The 21,697-nt window shown below is 36.5% G+C and overlaps 1 protein-coding gene across 1 annotated transcript in view; it reads left to right on the plus strand.

Annotated features, from left to right (window-relative positions):
• Positions 1 to 20,935, plus strand: part of ccdc186 (coiled-coil domain-containing protein 186) — a 35,131-nt gene extending 14,196 nt beyond the window's left edge. Inside the window, exons 11-16 of the mRNA XM_073828320.1 lie at positions 921 to 1,176; positions 1,940 to 2,129; positions 5,352 to 5,432; positions 7,553 to 7,772; positions 15,457 to 15,676; positions 18,917 to 20,935. Coding sequence (XP_073684421.1) covers positions 921 to 1,176; positions 1,940 to 2,129; positions 5,352 to 5,432; positions 7,553 to 7,772; positions 15,457 to 15,676; positions 18,917 to 19,000 — 1,051 coding nt within the window. The 3' untranslated portion in view covers positions 19,001 to 20,935. The remainder of the gene's footprint in view (positions 1 to 920; positions 1,177 to 1,939; positions 2,130 to 5,351; positions 5,433 to 7,552; positions 7,773 to 15,456; positions 15,677 to 18,916) is intronic.
• The last annotated feature ends 762 nt before the right edge of the window (positions 20,936 to 21,697 follow it).

Raw genomic sequence — 21,697 nt, forward strand, 5'->3', positions numbered from 1 at the left:
TATGATCAAGGAAAAAGCTGGTGGTGTTATTATAATAAAATAAATACTATTAAAAATGGTTTATTGTTGTTAACCGAAATATAGCTAACATTAGGTCAAACGACCAACTGAAATAAAGTTTTTTAGTTTAAGTACCAAACTAAAGTCACTTAAATTTTATTTAAATTAAAATATAATGGAATTTACATAAAAAGCATTAAAAATGACAAAACCCACAACATTGAAACTTAATCTGAAATTAAAATAAAAACTGAAAAAATGATAATAAAAATACACTGTAACCCTGGACTTTACTCCCACTTCTCAACCGTATTTTTGTTCATGTGGATATAAAATGCAGTCTGCTCTGATCTATAGTAATTCACGTAACACCACACACTATATTCTCATTAGCATTTTTGAGTGGCATCTGCATCCCACTTTCAGATCCTTAGACCTATTAATTTTGTGCTTCTGTTGCGCATGGAGCGTCAGTGCAGCAACCTGACCTTGAGTGTTCTCCCAGCGGTTGGTGGACCCTGCTGATGCAGGAACTGCAGGTGGATGTGAATCCGCTGTAGTGTGATCACACGGCGGGCCCCTGCAGCGCTGACAGAATAATTCATACCTCCGTGGCTGCCTCACAGGGGCTGCTCTGATTTCACGTCTGGTGGCCACATAAATGTGTCATTCAGCTGTATTAGCTCATTCTTATTTCGACGGGTATTTAAAAACTGAAGATGAGTTATGTGTATTCCCAAGAATGATACACCTTGTCTCTTTAGTGTATTTCTGCAGAGTTGTGCAATTTTATAGTCCATGCAGTCATTTGGTCAGGTAGGAATACTAGTGTACAGGGAATATGGTGGAAATCACTTAAATAGCAAGGCCTGTTGTACACGTGTTGGTCCTCGTGTCTGACGTTTATGTGTCTTTTTCAGGGACGATCAGGAGATTGCGTCCTTGCGGGAGGAGGTGGAGAATCTGAACTCTCAGATCACCGACTTGCAGAGGGACATTGAAGGCAGCAGAACGAGAGAGGCGGAGCTACTGGGCTTTACTGAGAAATTGACCAGTAAAAATGCTCAGCTTCAGTCTGAGAGCAACAGTTTACAAGCGCAGCTAGACAGATTGAACAGCAGCTCCAGAGAGCTGCGCAGCAAACTAGAGGAGACCGAGAGATCCCTCTCTGAGATGGTAAGACAATATCTTGTGTTAAACCACTCTGTCAGTGTTAGGGAGGTTTCTAAGAAACTGTACCTTGCCTAGTAACAAGCTACTTACAAATCAAAGTAGTTGAACTACAGCCAAGCCACTCTGAAAGTAGTTGGCCACAGTACAAGGCACTAATAAAAAAATGATTACAATCCACATTTATTCAAGCTGCAAAAAATATCCTCATTATATAATTAACAGATAATTCATTAAAACTGTCTGCAATATTATTTGGCATACAAACATTGAACTTAATTAGGGGGAGAGCATGAAATGCTTATGAAATGAAATTATTAATAATACTTTTTATATCTGAAGAAAAAAATATTTCTAAACAGCAATGTTTAATTAAATATATATTAGCCACAGAAAAGGAGCTGTAAAAAGTCACTTAGGAACACTACTGAGTAATGACTGAAATTAAACTAATGATCTAATTTATTACAATCAACCATTGAAATGAAACAAATCGGATCACTTATCACTAGCTACTTATCACTACAAAGCTACCTGCTGGAATAAATAGCTGCTTTGTTTGCTACTGGAAAACCTACACAATTATTGAAATGGCTAGGATGTTGTCACGTTACTGAAAACATTGATAGCGTTGCTACTTTTGGTTGGTGACATCCGAACACACTGCACTAGTTTGATATCAGACATCTGTCTATGTTTATTGACTGGCCAGTTGAATTACAAATACACACAGAAAAGTTCTTTCAAAGCATTCTGTGTATGTTTTCAGACGGACAGATTGAAGAAAGAGGAGCAACAAAGACAGGAGGAAGTTCTGGCGTTGCAGACAGAGAGAACAACACTACAGACGGAGACTTCACAACTGAAGACACGCGTGGAAGAATTGCGAGACGAACTGGTCACTCAGAAGAGAAAACAGGCGGCCAACATCAAAGACCTCACCAAGCAACTCATGCAGGGTTAGCACTTTCACAAACAGCTCCTATCATTTTCACTATTTTTTAGGGTTGGGTACTGGTTCGTACATATTTGGATGAATAAATCAAAAGTAGGTTTGTCACTTAATTTGAATCATGATATGGACTTGTGTCGGTGAATATTAAAATGCAAAAAGACAGTTTTAATTTGAATCCTGCATGTTCCGCTTGCCTCTGTATGTATGAATGGCAGAGACGGAGGTTTTGTTACTACTACACAAATACTAAAGCACGCTTGATGCTCGCTGTGAGTTTCTGCCGCTGCATCTCACTATATGATGATATTAACGTAAGCACATCTCCAGAACTGCTGTAAGAGAAACTTCAAGAGAATTTCACTGTTTTATTTGAGAAAACTAGCATTATATTATACTGTATACACACAGAAACTTCACAGCAACCTGTCAAAATTAAAGTACGGTTTAACATATAACATTAATAGAAATATAATACTCTTGTATTTCTTTTGTATAGTATAATGTACGTCTTTATACATTACATTTTCTCTCAAATTTAACTAAAATAATTAAATGATAAAAATAAATATTGCAACCAGATTAACCAGAAGATTTTTTTAAAGGAATATTCACACAATTTTTTTTCAATGTGTTAATTTTAACAGTAAACCTCTGTTTGATTGCAAAAAATAAAAGGAGTTAATTTTAATTTGGTTAAAAATAAATACATGTTTAATGCCTACATTTAATTATCTAAAAATGCAAACAAACAAGAATATCTGAAAACAAAAGAAAGCAGAATGTTGAAATTGAGAGTTTTGGACTTATTTTTTCACTGAAATAAATGTTTTTGTTATTACAGAGTAAAGTACTGAAAAAAGGTACCGTTTGGGTACCGCACCGAATTTTAGGTACCGATACTGGTACAGTACCAGTTAAAATGTGAACTGTACCCAACCCTGCTATTTATTGATATATATTTATTTTTATGTATCTATGCATTTTATTTTTGGTTTTTATTGTTGGTTTGTTATGTGTAGAATTTATTGATGTTTATTAATTATTTTATATATTTTATGTATACTTAGGCTGGAAATAGTGAAAAAGTACATTATTTCAAATGCAGCCACTTGCTTTTGCAAAACAAGCTTTTCATGGTGTTTTCAAGATGTTAAAGGATTACATCCAGAGTAAGAATTTTTCTAATAGTTTACTCACCCCCATGTAATCCAAGATGCTCATGTCTTTCTTTTTCAGTCAAAAACAAATTAAGATTTTTGAGGAAAACATTCTAGTATTTTTCTCCATATAGTGGACTTCAATGGGAGCCAATAGTTTGACAGTTCAAACTGCAGTTTCAGTGCAGATTCAAAGGGCTGTACATGCAAGGCGAGGAATAAAGGTCTTATCTAGCGAAATGATCGGTCATTTTCTATAAAAAACACATACTTTTTAACCTCATATGCTCATCTTGCAGTAGCTCTGTGATGCTCGTCTACGCATCTTCACAATTTGCATAATCATGTTGGAAAGATCACACGTGGTTAGTTCCTCATCTGTGCAGTGTGCACTTTGGTTTAGAAAGGTAGGCTAGGGCGAAAAACTCCATCCCATTTTCTCCTCCAACTTCAAAATCGTCCAAAAATGTTGCTTTTACCTTTTTTTGTAAAGGGCTTTGGACTTTCTTTGCACGTTCACTTTGTAAACACTGGTTTATTGGTTCACTGGTTTACTAGTCAAGCTAATGCAAAACTAGCAATTTTTTGTAAAAAATTACTGTTTATTTAATTAGTTAAGACCTTTATTCTTCAGCTGGGATCATGTAGAGCACTTTGAAACTGCAATTTTGACCTTCAACCCATTGATCCCCATTGTGGAGTCCACTATATGGAGAAAATTCCTGGAATGTTTTCCTCAAAAACTTGAATTGCTTTTGCTTTAAAGAAAGAAAGACATGAACGTCTTGGGTGACATGAGGGTGAATGAATAATCAGGAAATTATTCTGGAAGTGAACTAATCCTTTAAGCATCAAACTGGCTTTGAACCCAGATTTTACCCTAGTAGCTACCAAAATGAGCAGTGTTGTTTACTAAAGAAACCTATAAAATGGAATTTGTTCATTTAAAATGTTGTGTTACATAGTTATGTAAGATAAGGCAGTATTTAATGTAGTCTCTGCCTGTTGCGTAGTTTGTTCATGTTTTCTAAGGATGAGAGCATGTCACACAACAGGTCCATGCTGGCATCTTCCTAATTTGGCTCGCTTCTACCAAGTAACTCCCGCCAAAATACTGTAGAGTTGGACGCACAACCTTTGACGTCAATATGGGAAACGTTCTCCTCCCTTTGAAAATCTTATTTATTTTTAATCCTAAATAAGCACCATTGTAAGTTTAGTTTCATTAAGCACTGATATTTTTTCTCATGCTGTTTTTTATATTAGAGCAACCCATTTTTTTGAGTTGCGATATGGCCCTCCAATTAAGAACCACTGACGCGAATGATTTTAATGCAAAGTAAAATAACAAATCATAACACAATTACGAAAAATGGCTATATCGTTCCAGTCTCGTATTGTTTTTCCCCTCTGTGTCTAGATGTCTTAACTAGAATTCGATTTGTTATTTTAATAGGCTCGCAGTGAGTTACTTCTCCACGCTCCCAGGAGCCCACAGGCGCTGTTAGTAATTATCAAGCCATATTGACGCTCTCGGTGGGGCAGACTGACGTTCATTGCAGACAGATTGAGTTTATGTATCTGTGCCTGCCTGTAGCCGCAGGAAAGGCTAGGTTAGGGCACACGACTGTTTCATAGCGACTTTCTTTGAGAGGAGAGACGAGGAAAGGGAGGGCAAGGGAGAGGAACGTGCGCCACGGGACTCTCTTTAGTGTCGGAGGAGGCATACTGTACGTGAAGGTATTTTTAAACTAATCTATTTTTTTCCTCCTCCTCCCATTTGGGTTCCTGTGATCTTCAGTATCTTTTCAAGGTCTGCATGTTAAATGTAACCCTTAATTCTACATAGTTGATGGACGCTACAGATGTGCCAAGTGGGTGGGAGTTTTATGGTAGGTCATAACCCCCCACAGCAGGTGCAGTGCTAGAATGAGGCAGTGAGTGGTACAAGCACTCTGTCATTGGCCCATTACTGTTACTGAGGTGTTTGTCTGTGCCAGACGTGTGTGTGTGTTTGTCAGTGTAAGAGAAGGAAAGAAAGAACTTATTGTGTTTGTGTCCTTGTGTAGCTCGTAAGAAGCTGGAGCAGGTGGAGAATGGCGGATGTGATCGAGAGGGCAGCAGCATGGGCAGCCGCTCCAGTTCTTCAGGTACATCTATTTAACACTTCATTAGAGATGTTGAGAGCGACACGCACTCAGTCATTTTTTTCTTTTCTTCGTGAGGCCTATATATAACGCATTATAAAAGCATTCATATTGTCTTATACAACAGTTCACCCTTGCTGATTTTTAGACCTCTTGCTCATGTGATGTTGCTTAATTGCAGTACACTTTATCCATATCTTTTCATAAATAGTTGGATGCACATGCATGTTATTGTATGTTATAATAATTACCTATTATACTTTTGAAAGGGCTAACTATGAATAGTCTATAACTATGAATAGTCATTATGTAAGGTATTACAAAGGTCCACATATATTCAAATAGAGAAGTGTTATTTTAAACTGTAATAATATTTTACTAAATTACAGATTTTACTGTTTAAGATACAAAAATGCAGCTTTGGTGAGCATGAAAGACTATGTATGCACTACCAGTCAAAAGTTTTTGAACAGTAAGATTTTTAGGGAAGTCTCTTCTGCTCACCAAGCCTGCTTATATGTGACCCTGAACCACAAAACCAGTCTTAAGTCGCTGGGGTATATTTGTAGCAATAGCCAAAAATATATTGCATGTGTCAAAATTTTTGATTTTTCTTTTATGCCAAAAATCATCAAGAAATTAAGTAAAGTTCATGTTCCATGAAGATTTTTTGTAAAATTCCTACTGTAAACATATCAAAATGTTATTTATGATTTTAATATGCATTGTTAAGAACCTAATTTGGACAACTTTAAAGGTGATTTTCTCAGTCTTTTTGATTTTTTTGCATCCTCAGATTTCTGATTTCAAATAGATGTATCTCAGTCAAATATTGTCCTATCCTAACAAACCATACATCAATAGAAATCTTATTTATTGAGCTTTCATATGATGTATAAATCTCAGTTTTGTCAAATTTAACCTTATGACTGGTTTTGTGGTCCAGGGTCACATATATGATTCAAAGTACAGCAAAACAGTAAAATTTTGAAATATTTTTACTATTTAAAATAACTGTTTTCAGTTTGAATATATTTCAAACATCATTACTTCAGTCACATGATCCTTAAGAAATGATTCTAATATTCTGATTTGCTGCTCAAAAATTATTTATTATGTTGAAAACAGCTGAGTAGAATTTTTCAGGTTTCTTTGAATCTTTTGTAACATTATAAATGCATTGATCATCACTTTTGATCAGTTTAAAGCATCCTTGCTAAATAAAAGTATTAATTTCTAACATTTATTTTCCAAAAAGTTATAATAAAAAATTATACTGACTCCAAGCTTTTGAATGAAGCTTTTTATTTCCGATAAATGCTGATCTTTGGATCTTTGTATTCATCAAAGAATCCTGAAAAAAATGTACTCAACTGTTTTAAATATCGATAATAATAATCATCATCATAATAAAAATGCAAATCAGCATGGAGTAGTCATACTGAAAGTTCAGCTTTGAAATTATATTTTAAAAATGCATTCAAATGGAAAACAGTTATTTTAAATAGTAAAAATATTTCAAACTTACTGTTTTTGCTGTACTTTGGATCAAATAAATGCAGGCTTGATGAGCAAAAGAGACTTAAAAAAACATTAAAAATCTTACTGTTCACAAACTTTTGACTGGTAATGTATATGTATGTATGTATGTATGTATGTAAACTATTTATGTATATAATGTTTCTGGTTCAGCACAGGTTTTTACATCAACATCATTTCACTGTCTGAATCTAACAAGCCAAAAAGCTAAAGGTAAAAGTACATATAGAAAAGTAGTCCCACTTTCTAAAAGAACTTTAGGTAAATATAAAACTAAAATACTGTCAAATTTTACCAAAAAAAATCATGTATATGCTTTTAAAACAAATCTAGTGTATTTAAACCCTCTGGAATGCTGACCTTGTTTACTTTCTTATAAGTGTGTTACTGTAACCTGCAATTTTTAAGACTAAGACATGAGTCACAATGAATTTCTGATTGTTACCAGCAGCATTTGCGGCATAAATCTTAACTTGTATTGAACCACGGATATTCTTCTAATCTTAGTGCCAGGATTCTTTTCTGTGTTGTTTGTAATATTGCTCTTATAGTGTGACACTAGCTACACAATCTCTCACTTTCAGGCTCTCTAAACGCACGGGGCAGTAGTATGGATGATCGCTCTCCAGAGAATCAATCCGGTTCGTCTGTGGTAGTGGTGGACAGTTTTCCCGAGGTGGACAAGGCTGTGCTGGTGGAGCGCATCGTGCGGCTACAGAAGGCACATGCTCGTAAAAACGAGAAGATTGAATTCATGGAGGACCACATTAAACAGTTGGTGGAGGAGATCAGGAAAAAGACAAAGTGAGTGAGAGTGAAAAAGACAGAGTGGAAGGTAAAAGACGATGGGGAAAATTTCCTTTGCTCCCATCCCAAAGCTTAATTTGACATTTACAAATGAGCCTGAAGCTACCCGGCTGACGTTGATATATATATATATATATATTTTTTTTTTTTTCTTATATATCTGAAGTTGATGAAGAACGCCAATAGAAGTCATGAGTTTAATAGAAAATTAATAATGTAGAATGATACAGTGGCACCAGAACGCTTTTGGATGCTTATGCCACACTGAAAAATGCATGAATGTCTAATAAAATACCAATGTGGTATTTATTTTTAAATGAATATAGCAAATTTGCCTTCATGAAAATACTGATAAATTAAAACACAAGTTTGGCCATATAGTGTATTTAATTTCTAACATTTAGATATTCAGGCAGTTTTAAAGAGATAGTTCACCCAAAAAAGATAATTTTTGTCATTAATTACTCACCCTCATGTTCCAAACCTGTAAGACCTCCGTTCATTTTCGAAACACAGATTAAGACATTTTTGATGAAATCCAAGAGCTTTCAGACCCTGCATAGATAAAAATGCAACTGACACATAGAAAGGTTGTATAGACATTGTTAAATCATCGTGATTCAAATGTTATTTTATGAAGCTACACTTTAAGTGTCTAAATATTTTTTATTGCCACTATAGAGAAGCTCTGAGCTCATGGTTTGGAAAATTTCTCAGTACCGCCCCTCCTTTCCGTCTGGATGAATTTGGCTGGTCATTGTCCTTCTCTTGCATCCTCTCTTTCTCTTATTTTTCTCTTTTTATTTTTCTTTTGTTGTTTTTTTTCCTTTATTTATTTGTCTAGAGCTTCCTGACCAAGGCTTGTATCTTGTCTGACTTTTATTACAAAAGGAAATCTGGCAGACATTCATCTTTTTCTTTCACACGCACACTGAGCTAACCTATGCTTCTGACAGAGAGGTCTTGGCAGTGATATTTATAGCTGTCGGTTCTTGCGGGAGTGATGCGTCACCGAGATTGCTAATGATGCCTGATACATATTAATACACACCTTCATACATGAGGAATCAGGCTGCGGATGCCCGTTTCACCACAGAAAAAGAACATCTTTTTGCTTGGTCTTAGAGAACAAGAGCACTTTGTTTTTGTCTTTGGATGAGATAAATAATTTAACATGCCGCAGAATGCTGCGACTTGGGTTGCCGCCACCACTCTGGACAAAAATGCCAATTCTGTCCCTTTCTCATCACTTGAGTAATGATAGCCCTTGAATCGGTCCACCTGCACTAACCCACATTCATTTGTTCTAATCAAAGACACATCCCATTGAGGTCAGGCTTAATTTAGCCTCCTTAGCTGATCTTTTGCCATTACATGCAGCTGAGCTTCCTCAATGAGTCCAAATTCGCCAAGCAGTGGAATGTTTCCCAGTGTTTATCGACTGAGTGATTCTTTGACACACGGGAAGGTTAGATCTGGCCGGTATATCATTGAAGGCTCAGTGGAAATTGATTACAGCATAAAACTGAGCTTGATTTAATAACGTTTCCTTGATTTAACAGCGTGAGTACACCTACCTGAGGATTTCCATTTATCTCTAAAGAGATAAACCTAAGTATGCTCACTGCGCTTTTCATCACGGGCGGTTTAGAGGAAATCGCTGATGTTCTGGAATTGATACCAAGTGCTGTTGGATTTGCATGTGATTAATTTGTATTGAGTTGCTGCATAAATCATTGCTATATTTAGTGGTGGTTGCTAAATTTGAACAAGCCCTTATAACTTAAACTTGAGCATGAAGAAATCATATAGATTGGTGTAAAAAGGTATGCTATTACTTTTTGAGATTTTTGTCCAGCGGATGATGAAATGTGTGGGAAAAAATGATTGAATGTTCAGGCTCTGAACTCCTGCTGTGTCAATCCGAGGAGCCAGACTATCATCGAAACAGGTTAACTCCAACATTGTGGGAAGCATCATTTTCAGAAACTTTAATAATGTAGTTGTGTATGAAATGCTATCTGACTGCAAAGACTGGTAACTAGTACAGTGAGGAAAAATAATACTTGTTCCCATGCTATGCCAAGTAATGATCAGTTTATAATTTTAATGGTAGGTTTATTTGAACAGTAAGAGATAATAACAACAACAACAAAACAAACACATTTCAATAAAAGTTATAAATTGATTTGCATTTTAATGAGTGAGATTTGACCCCTTCACAAAACATGATTTGGTGGCAAAACTCTTGTTGGCAATCACAGAGATCAGATGTTTCTTGTAGTTGGCCACCAGGTTTGCACACATCCCAGGAGGGAATTTGTCCCACTCCTCTTTGCAGATCCTCTCCAAGTCATTAACTAGGTCATTGGACCCTTCTTTTTGAGCCACTCCTTTGTTGCCTTGGCCATGTGTTTTGGGTCATACCCATTCACGACCCCTGATGGTATATGATGTCCCATTGATGCAGTGCAGTTGTCCTGTCCCCTCAGCAGAAAAACACCCCAAAACATATTGTTTCCACCTCCATGTTTGATGGTGAGGATGGTGTTCTTGGGGTCATAGGCAGCATTCCTCCTCCAAACACGGCGAGTTGAGTTGATGCCAAAGAGCTCGATTTTGGTCTCACCTGACCACAACACTTTCACCCAATTCTCCTCTGAATTTTTCAGATGTTCACTGGCAAACTTAAGACAGGCCTGTGCATGTGGTTTCTTGAGCAGGGGGATCTTGCTCAAGAAGTCTTTTCATAGTCTTTCACTATGTAGTGTGTTACCAATTGTGTTCTTGATGACTATGGTCCCAGATGCCTTGAGATCATTGACAAGATCCTCTCGTGTAGTTCTGGGCTGATTCCTCACTGTTCTCATCTCCACAAAGGTGAGATCTTGCATGGAGCCCCAGACCGAGGGAGATTGATAGTCACTTTGTGTTTCTTCCATTTGCGAATAATCGCAACAACTGTTGTGACCTTCTCACTAAGCTGCTTGGTGATGGTCTTGTAGCCCATTCCAGCCTTGTGTAGGTCTACAATCTTGTCCCTGACATCCTTGGACAGCTCTTTGGTCTTGGCCATGGTGGAGAGTTTGGAATCTGATTAATTGATTGCTTCTGTGGACAGGTGTCTTTTATACAGGTAACAAGCTGAGATTAGGAGCACTCCCTTTAAAGGTGCGTTCACACCGGACGCGACTTGCGCGGAAAAAACGCGCTATTCGCGCGTAGTTGAACGCTTGAACATTTGAGTTTACTCGCACCATTCGTGCGGTAAAATTCGCGTCATTCGCGCGTGACGTTTTCTTCACAACAGACGCAAATTAGCGTCATGGGAGGGGCTTCTGCCACTCGTCAGCGGGAAAGTAGTTATAAAATAGGTGAATGAGCTCAATATGCCAGCTTTAGCTTGCTTGTAGTCTCAATATGTATGTATATGTAGGACAAATTGAGTTTTTTTAAAACTAACCAGATTGTCCGACCTCTTCACTCACTTTCTTCCTAGCAAGATCCTTTTTATTCCTGTTTCTACAAAAGTCCAAAGATGTATTGTACAGCTCCGAGTAACCACAGACAGCAACGGTGATTTTGTCCGCCATTGTTTTTTCTTATTTCTGCCTCCATCACTACTAGAGCAAGCTCCTGATTGGTTAATGCGGCACGGATTTTCGCCAAAGTTCAGATTTTTGAACTTGCGCATTTTGCGCGATAATCGCATGAAACGCTCAATGCGTGCCGCTCCATTTGCGCTATTCGCGCGTTTTGCGCCGCCATTCGTGCATTTCGCACCGCAGGATGGCAGGATACGCGTCTTTGCATTGACTTAACATGTAAATCACTCGCGCTTGCCGCTTCATTCGCTTCCGGTGTGAATGCACCATTAGAGAGTTCTCCTAATCTCAGCTCGTGACCTGTATAAAAGACACCTGGGAGCCAGAAATCTTGCTGATTTGTAAGGGATCAAATACTTATTTCACTCATTAAAGTGCAAATCAATTTAGAACTTTTTTGAAATGCATTTTTCTTTATTTTTTCTGTTGTTATTCTGTCTCACTGTTAAAATAAACCTACCATTTAAATTACAGACCGATCAGCAGGGGATCAAATAATTTTTTCCACACTCTGGGTATTTTCCTTTGCATTGTGATTGAGACAGGGATACGCTGTCTAGATTTACCTTTGATTTGATTAGATCTATGGTATGAGCCCTCATCTTAACTTGTGCTTCAGCTGTAGAACTAGAAATTCACAATCCTTATAAAATAAACATAAAGCTTCACATTTTGTCTTTTGATGCCTCACATATACAAACAGACTGTCAAGTCATAACTGTCTTTATTTCGCCCTATGGCTCGTATCTGTTTTTTTTTTTTTTTTTTTTACACTCTTCTGGTGTTCCTGCTGTCTTTCACTTTTTCAGTCTCTAGGCTGTGAGAATCAGGCCATGCCACTGTGCTTAAGCTGAAACTGTGATCTGTTTTATACAAATAGGTCTACATATCAAAATCAAATGTCAGAATGGTGTCAGAGCTGTGGCACATAGTGTAGTACATCTGTTGTCCAGCCTGGGTCATGTCCTGATCCAATTCCCCTCTCTTTCTCTCAAGCTTACTGTCAGTTCTCCACTGTCCTATATGGGCCAGTCCACGGAATTGGTGCAAACTGCTGTTCCTTAACTAGAAAACACATTTAAAAAGCATTTAGGTTTTCATTGTCTATTTATCTATTGCAAGCCTCAATAATATTTAAAATATCAGTAAGCTTAATATATATGAAATCATCATTTATTGGGTTCTTTCAATTGGGAGGTGGCTCTCTCAAACCCTAACCCCTAAATTTCAACTTATGAAAATGATATTAAAATAATATTTGAATTTATTCCATTGTTTTAAAAATATCTTTATAATTTAAAAAAAGTGAAGTTTCAGTAGTGACATCTTTGTTTTTTTAAGCAATATCCTATTAAATTGTCACTACCGTAAAAGTCACAAACGAAACATGTCATCATTGTTTTGGTACTGACAAAAGGTAACACATAATTCTTTTTTTTTTTGTGGGACATAAACAATTTTAGTACAGTTATGCAAATTTTTTAGTATCGTTTTAGTATGTGGGTTAAAATTTTATAATATGTTGCGGTCGCTACCAAAACATTACTGTCACTACAAAAAATGTGCTTTCACAACCAAAACATGGGATGTTTTGTCAGAAAAAACTAAGATGTTATTATAGTTGAAACTAATAAATCCTTAAGTTTGAAATCTTTTACAACAAAATATTGGATTCAAAATACAAAAATCTCATAAATCACACTTGAAATATTGTTAAAATTGAAATTGTTACTGATTTGCCTCTGAAAACTTTTTAATAATAGAAAAAATATATATTTGCAATATTATTAAGCAAAATCCCAATAGGTCAATATAACCCTTCTTATTAAATTATATATTACTGTTTCAGTAGTGACACATTAGGGGAGATGGCAAATATTCCAAAACCTTCTGAAAATACAATATTTATACAAGATTTAACTGCACAATTACTAGAAATGTCTACCTTGGATATTATACAATTTCCATACATACAACATTTATGGAAAAAGACATTTTTTTCAAAATGTGAACCAAGACTGGTAGAATGGCCCATTATAATAAAAAAAAAAGAAAATCAATAGTAGCAGTGGATTACTACCAAATTGTGCTAGAAAAAAATGTATGGGTTTGCATGTACTGTATGTTTAGTTAGAGGCAGCTTTTTAATTTCTTTGTGTTTCGTTTTGTTAAATACTGTCATTATGGAGCTGGGGTCCATTTGAACCCCATATTAGCAAAGGTAAGTTATTCGCTTTTATGTCTTCTTTCTTTTGTGTGTTTATGAGTTTGTATATGTGTGGGTGTTCGTCTTTTATGTAGCATCAGCACATCAGACTTATGTCTGCAAAGCATATATGAATTTTCCCCGGTTTCTTTCCTGTCACTCTGATAAATAACCTCTTTGAGAGATTTTGAGTCACCAGGATGGAAAACAACACAACTCTTTTTAAAAGTTTGTTTGATAGATGCCCCAGTGTTTTTTTTTTTTTCAGATTCAAACAGTGAAATGCGAGTGAATTCAGAAAGCACTTATATAGTCTTATTCTCAGGCGAAGACCTTAAGCCTCACGTCCTCTAATGTCTTTGTCTCGAGCATTGGTCTGAAGAAACCATTAGAATCAGATTCTGTCTATTTGGGCCATGCGTCACTGGAGAGAAAATAGATTTGAAATAGCAGTGGCTAAAGAGAGAACTCTCTCCCGGAGACTAAAAGATCACTTTATCACTACATCATCCTTTATAGAAAACCACACAGGTTGTTTTTTCTTTCTTTCTCCCTTTTCTATTTGCATATTAAATGGACAACAATAGTGATGGGGATGATAATTACTTTAGATTTCCATCTGTGGTTCAAATTGAAGCACTTAAACTTAATTATGTTTTTTTTTATAACTTAAGGCTATTTTAAAATTTCAAAACTCTGGGTTTTTAAACATCAGTTATGATTGCATGAATTAAGGATTGACGTTTTGGTTGCAAACTAGGAAAAGATATACTCCTAATATGTGACCCCGGACCACAAAACTAGTCATAACGGTTCAATTAAGATGTATACATCATCTGAAAGCTTAATGAATTAGCTTTCCATTGATGCATGGTTTGTTAGGATATGGCAATATTTGCTGAGATACAACTATTTAAAAATCTGGGATCTGAGGGTGCAAAAAAATCTAAATACTGAGAAAATCGCCTTTAAAGTTGTCCAAATTTAGTTCTTAGCAATGCATATTACTAATCAAAAATTAAGTTTTGATATATTTAACATAGAAAATGTACAGAATGTTTTCATGGAACATGATCTTTACTTAATATCCAAATGATTTTTGGCATAAAAGAAAAATTGATCATTTTGACCCATACAATATATTGTTGCCTATTTCTACAAATATACCCGTGCAACTTGAGACTGGTTTTGTGGTCCAGGGTCACGTATATACTCCTAATTCCAAATTTGGTGAAATGCGGTCATCTCTTTTTCTGTGCTCTGGTAAAGTTTTATTTTTCTGAGATTTGTTTTCACTCAGGGAAAGTTACATATAATGTCTGTTTTTTTTTAATTAAAAACCTGTGCTTCTATGAAAAGCCTTTAACCCAAAAACCTTTCCGTCTTAAATCAAAATCAAGAAGCCTGTTCCTTATCTACTTTTGTAGATGATCACTATATTCATTCACTAATTAAAACAGGCTAATAGATTTTTTTTTTTTCAAGAAGTACTCATGCAAGAGTGACAATGACATGAAAAGCTTTTTTTAATAAAACGAGTGTCACGTTAAATAAAACTTATGAGACAGGCTGGGTGAGATTTAGCTGTTCAAAGCCCTCTAATCTGTTATTTGTGAAACTCATTTATCATCTAGAGTGAAAGAGAGGGAAAGAGAGAGACACTGATGAGTTGGATACAGCTAATGGGGTCTTAAAGGCTGCCTTCTGTTCCTTCTCTGTCCTTGGGTTTGTTAGTAACGTCACCTTTTACCTCGTCACTGAGGGTTATGGTGTGACAATGGTATTTATGGCTTGAGATTTGCTGTATGTGTATGTACATATAAGCTATTAACTGCACAATGCAATTTAAGCTCTGTGTGTTTTCTTGCAGGATTATACAAAGTTACGTGCTCAGAGAAGAGTCTGGAGCTTTGTCTTCAGAAGCCTCGGATTTTAACAAAGCCCACCTGAGCCGGAGGGGAGGTATCATGGCATCGTTGTACTCCTCCCACCCTGCTGACAGTGGCCTCACTCTCGACCTCTCTCTGGAAATCAACCGCAAACTCCAGGCTGTGCTAGAAGACACCCTTCTCAAAAACATCACACTGAAGGTATACCTGACCATCCGCATCCAAACCATCCCTCCATATAATTAAAACGGGAGATTTGTGTCTTGTCAATAATGATGATAAGCTCTGATTATTTTTACTTTGGATTAATTTAACAGCCCATCGTGGCATAAACCTGATTCAGACAATACCAACATTTACAAGGGTTAGTCAAGTGATTTCATTGCCATCTCCCACCACCTGCGTAAAAATCCCCGGATGAATTACCTGTTTTTTTTTTTGTTTTTTTTTGACAAACACCAAGGTCGTGTGGTAATTTAATTGCTGTCCGAATTCGCATCTCTGAGTTTCAAGAAGAAATCGATTCAAAATTCAATGTTTAAATCCTTTTTGACCACTTCTCTTTGATTTGCATGCATATTTACTACTGAATAAAAAAGATGAAATTCTGGAAGGTTTTTACAAGAACAATATTTCAATTTAGAGCTGTTAAGAAGAAAAAGAAGAAAGAGAAAAGAACGAATAGCATGCCATTATTTGAAATCAGTCATTATTATGGCAGCAACAGTATGCAGTAAAATTTGTAAAATGTATTATATACAGTTATATACAAAAAATGAGCCAAGCAGCTTTATGTTTACCTTAGGTTGCATTATCCTATTTCTGCTAATCTCTAAATTTTTAATGACATCCATCATTTTAATAGAAGAAATTTGAGCATATGAAAAAGTTTTTGTATAGTACGTTTTTTTTTTAAACAAGTCTTCTGCTCACTAAGCCTGCTTTTATTCGATCCAAAGTACAGCAAATTTTGAAATGTTTGTACTATTTATTTATATTAGAATATATTTTTTAAAATGTAATTTATTCCTGTGATCAAACCTACATTTTTAGCATCATTACTCCAGTCTTCAGTTTCACATTAAAGCTTTAAAAAAGCTTTTGTAACATTATTCACTATTTTTTTGCAAAGAAATTATAAAAATGTGTTCTTTTCTTTTTTTTTTAGCAAGGATGCTTTAAAGTGATGATAAAGACATTTATAATGTTACAAAAGGTTTCTATTTCAGATAAATGCTGTTCTTCTGAACTTTGTATTCTTTAAAGAAAAAATGCTACTCAGCTGTTTTCAACATTTAATAAATGTTTTTGAGCAGCAAATCAGAATATTACAATGATTTCTGAAAGATTGTGTGACTGGAGTAATGATAAAAATAAGTAATAAAAATCACTTTGAAATCAGGAATAAATTACATTTTAAAATATAAAACAGTTATTTTAAATAGTAAAAATATTTCTCAATTTTACTGTTTTTGCTGTACTATGGATCAAATAAATGCAGGCTTGGTGAGCAGAAGAGACTTTTTTAAAAAACATCTTAAGGTTCAAAAACTCTTGACTGGTAGTGTATTTTTACAGAGGTCCACATGAGAAACAATTGCAATCCGAATAGGGCTGTAGTTTCATCTACTGCACAAACTCAAGTGTTTTCAGCATCTTCTGCCTCGATATATGAAGACAGTCCATGTGAACTTCCTCTCCAGAGCTGCTCCGAGAGCCACTTCATTAGCATTTCACCATTTTATTTAAGAAAAACTATCATCAAATGCACACTGACACAGAAAGATCTTTACAACAAGCTATCAAAATAAAAGTTTGGTTTAACTTGAAGAAATTATGACACACACTTACAAAACACTATACAAAGTCACTTTGAAAACAGGCAGCTGTCTGTTTGTAAACACAGCAAATTTGCATGGTCAGCATGAATATGAGCAAAATATGCATGCAAAATATACCATTTTGCCCTTACACAAAACTCACAATTGCGCAGCTTTCACCTTGTTGAAAGTTGATTTACGCTATTTCTAAAAGTTGATTTGCGTGTCAGTAGGAAATATCAGTTTACATTTCCAAACATTCATTTTGCCATTAATTATAACAATCCAGAAAGAATTTTGTTTGCACAAGGAGTCTGATAACAGCCAGTGCTCCACACAGAGATCTGATCTCATCATCGTCCAGTCTGTCTGAAATTACATGAACAAACAGAACAAACTAAAGACAGACTAAATTCAGAAGAACTGTGGCAAAGTCTCCAAGATGCATTAGGAGACCTATCTGCAAAGCTACCTGAAAAACTATGCGCAAGTGCACCTAGGGCAAAAGCTGCTTTAAACGCAAAGGATGGTCCCACCCAGTGTTGATTTAATTTAGTTAATAGAAGCTAATTGATAAAGAGAATCTATTTAAGACATTAAACAAGTGCCTAAATCTTGTAACAGTACTTTAGCTTTGAAGGTAGGATTCTTGAACACACAGTTCTTCTGAATTTAGTCTGTCTCAGTTTATTCTGTTTCTTTTCATTCCTGAAAAACTGGATGATGATGAGATCATTAATGGCAAAAGGAAATGTAAACTGATATTTTCTACTGACACACTACAGCAAAAGATAGAAATAATGGGCTTAAACTATTTTAACTGGGAAGATACTGGTGCTACTAATAATTTTGGCTATCACAACATTATAGTAAGGTAATGTGTATGTACAATATCCAAAAATGATAAATGGCAAGAAATATTTACCAATATATCGTGTTTTCCTAGACGAGCCCCTTGATATGTCCTCCTGATTCAACAGGATGTACATTATCACTAAAGAGAAAATTGCTCTCATCAAGCAATTTCATAGGGTCTTCATGTCCTTTCACCGCATGCATTTGTTGAAATTGCAAAAGTTTGACCATATATAGCCAAACTAGGTGTTGAAATATTTATGTTAGTACTGAGTTCCACAATGGCATCCACTGATGTAATTGCAATTGTTAAACTAAGCTTCTGCGTAACTACATTCCTGATGATGCTATCGGAAGAAAAGCAAATTCGTTGGTGATGGATGACTGTTGAGTAAGTGGGCAAATTCCCATGCCAGCACTGACCAGTTCTCGGTTATAGAACCGCATCCAGGTCACAACAGGGACAGCAGCTTTCCTGTTTGAGGGAGCACATCAGTGGGGAGATCAGGAAAAAAATTAATAAAGTATGTTTTGAGGACAGTGCGTAAGGGGAACGCAGAGCTCCATTCAAAGCACAATGGCAGGATTACAGTCTTAGCATGAGATGAGCAGGAAATCAGACCGTTTCAAAGCAAAACAGCCTGAAATTGCCTGATTATCCTAGCTTACGGGCTCGCCTCTCTCTCAGATGTGCCTCTTTGCTGAATGGGAGCGAAAATAATAGCATTAGTCCTCACAGCTGTCTGATTTGTTTCTCTCACTACAGGAGAATCTCCAAACGCTGGGTTCTGAGATCGAACGACTAATCAAACAGCAAAGGGTGCCGGACGACGCAGCCGGAAGGAAGTGAAGTGAGTCGAGGGGAAGGATGTTACAATAAATAGCACACGCTGTACGACTGAGCCCGTTATGAAACGATTTACTCTGTTTGGGATCAAAACAGTGCTCTTTTCATAAGACTAAGTTTTTATACACTGGAGGCACAGTTCAAAAAAAGGACTGAGCTGTGCTAAGGATACTTACAGATGACTGGAAAGCAAAGAGATTATTAAGAATCTCAGCTCACTTTTTCTTTCACAACGTGCCCGACTGTCCTCTCTTCTCCGTCCCCTGCGATGTAACTGTGCCTGGATGACTCGCTTCAACAGGTTCAGAGCAAAACTGCAGTCCTAAATCAACAACGTGGTGTATGAAGTTAGGTAGATGAATGACTATTCTCATAAATGTGACCCCGTACTCTTACGAAGAACAAAAAGCTGCAGACTAATGGAGACCCGTGAATTTTGCAGCTCTTTAGAGGCTTTCAGAGGCTTTTCCTCCATTCATCACATCGCAGGTTAATGGCCGCTCCACGTCGCAGGTCATTTTCCCCTCATGCAAACGTGCCAATTAATGAATGTATTGTGTAATGAGAAGGACCCTTGCGTCTAATCCCACTCGCTCTGACCCAGGAGTGTGGGCAACATTCCCCGTTCGGGCTGCTGCTAGGCTACCGCTACACCCGAATGGCATTATCTCTCGCAAAGCACTTAGGGGAGAAGGGCCATGCCAAAAAACACAGTCTCATTATGTAGTTAAACACATTAATCAGAATGAATAACTACATCTCAGAAATTTTGATACATCTAGGGCTAGTCTTAAGGGAGCTTGCAGTTCTGGATTAAGTTGGAATTAAATATTATTGTTATTTTTCCCCCCTCCTCTTGCTTTTTTTCCTACTTTCTACCTCTGTTTTCTGTATAAACAAGCTTGCAATTATTTTTATGTTCCAGGTTTTTTTTAATTAATGACATTCTGATGCTGCTTTTTGAAGAGCCTGTTGCTCCCCAAAGAGACATAGAGTGTAAAATCCCTGTGAAATGAAGGAGACATTGTAAATACTAAGGGCAAAAGTGCAATTTTAACCCCCCTTTTTGTTTGTTCGACTGAGCCGTATTCGCCCCGGCCAGCGTCCCATCTGAGACTCCAGCAAAATATCCCCTATTCCGTGGTGATGTAACCATATGGTACACAACATCGTGCAGAGTTGAATCCATTCCAATCGACAAATTGCGACTGCCTGAGGCATCACAGGTCTGCTTTGCCTTCCGTCCCTTTTTGCAGGGGTGCACGATGAAGGATCGCCCCATCGGATGCTGCTGATGGATTTTTTACATTTACCTTAGAGTGCATTTGTGATGAGTGGCAGGATCTCCGGCGGTTTACCAACCATTATAGTGCCATTCTCAGTCTTTTGGGTTTTCTCCAGCTTTTGAAAGTAAAATCATGCCCATACACTGTGATAAAGGGTTTATAATAACTTGACATACTCCACTATAAGCTTGTCAAGGTCATATCAGCTGTTTTAACACAGAGTCTGTGCTGTAGCTCTCAGCACTCCCAAATCCCAAACACATTGCAGACATTCCGGAAAACGCTGGATGGAGGAAATTATGCAATGCTTAGCAGAAAAAATAAGCATTTACACAGCCCTTAATAGTGAAATGAAGACTCTATAATCTGTTGATTAATTTATCAGTGTACTTTACATTCATAATTTATTTAATGTCTCAAAATACAAGATCTCTTGAAGTATGTATGTATGTTTGTGAATGGTAAATTGAGGAAAAAAAAAAAGATGTTGATTCTGTTTCCGGTCTGTCCTTTGTGCTCTGCTTGATTGTATAGTGAGTGAAACTGTGATTATACATTTGTATATATATTGTACAATGGTCCAGTCTTTTAAACTTCTGGAGTCTACTGTATATATGAAGTTTAAAAGGGGATTAAAATGAAAATATTATAATCGGAAGTCATTTTCATTTGTTTTCAACTTTGACTGTTATCTGTACCCCAAAAAAGAAATGTATCCACCTTTTTCTTCACGTAAGAGCGATCAAGGATCATTTGTAAATTTTATGGGTTTGGCTTCTGGTCTCATCGGCCTCTAGCTATTTTTAGCTGTACAAAATAGCTTGTTTTGCTGTGTAATATTGGTGTGTCTTACATTATTTTAATGTACACAAACACAAACACACTGGTTTGTAGTGCGAGCAGTTTTACCATTTACTGCACTGTTGTTATTGTTCTTGTTATTTCCCTATAGTGGCTAATGAACTGGAAGTCTTGCCCATATGGTTACTTCTGCATTGAAGGAAAAGGTGGATATATTAGGGCTTGCATGATTCCTAGATTCAATTTGAGTACTCGATTTTGAAAAATCCTCACTTGCAACAGCAGTATTACCAAGTTTGACGTTTTCCCGCAGAATTAGGCTATTCTAAAGGGTTGGTTCACCCAAAAATTAAACTTAGCCCATTATTTACTCACCCTTAAGGCATCTTAGGTGTATATGACTTCCCTCTTTCAGTCGAATGCAATCTGAGTTATATTTAAAAAAAAATTCTGGCTCCTCCAAGCTTTATAATGGCAATGGGCAAATATTTCTCTTCATCAGTCCCAAACAAGTCCAATAAAGTGCATCCATCCATAATAAATAGTGCTCCACACAGCTCCGGGGGGTAAATAAAGGCCTCCTGTTGCGAATCGATGCATTTTTGTAAGAAAA

This window comes from Garra rufa, chromosome 22 (genome assembly GCF_049309525.1).
Source record: "Garra rufa chromosome 22, GarRuf1.0, whole genome shotgun sequence".
NCBI lineage: Eukaryota > Metazoa > Chordata > Actinopteri > Cypriniformes > Cyprinidae > Garra > Garra rufa.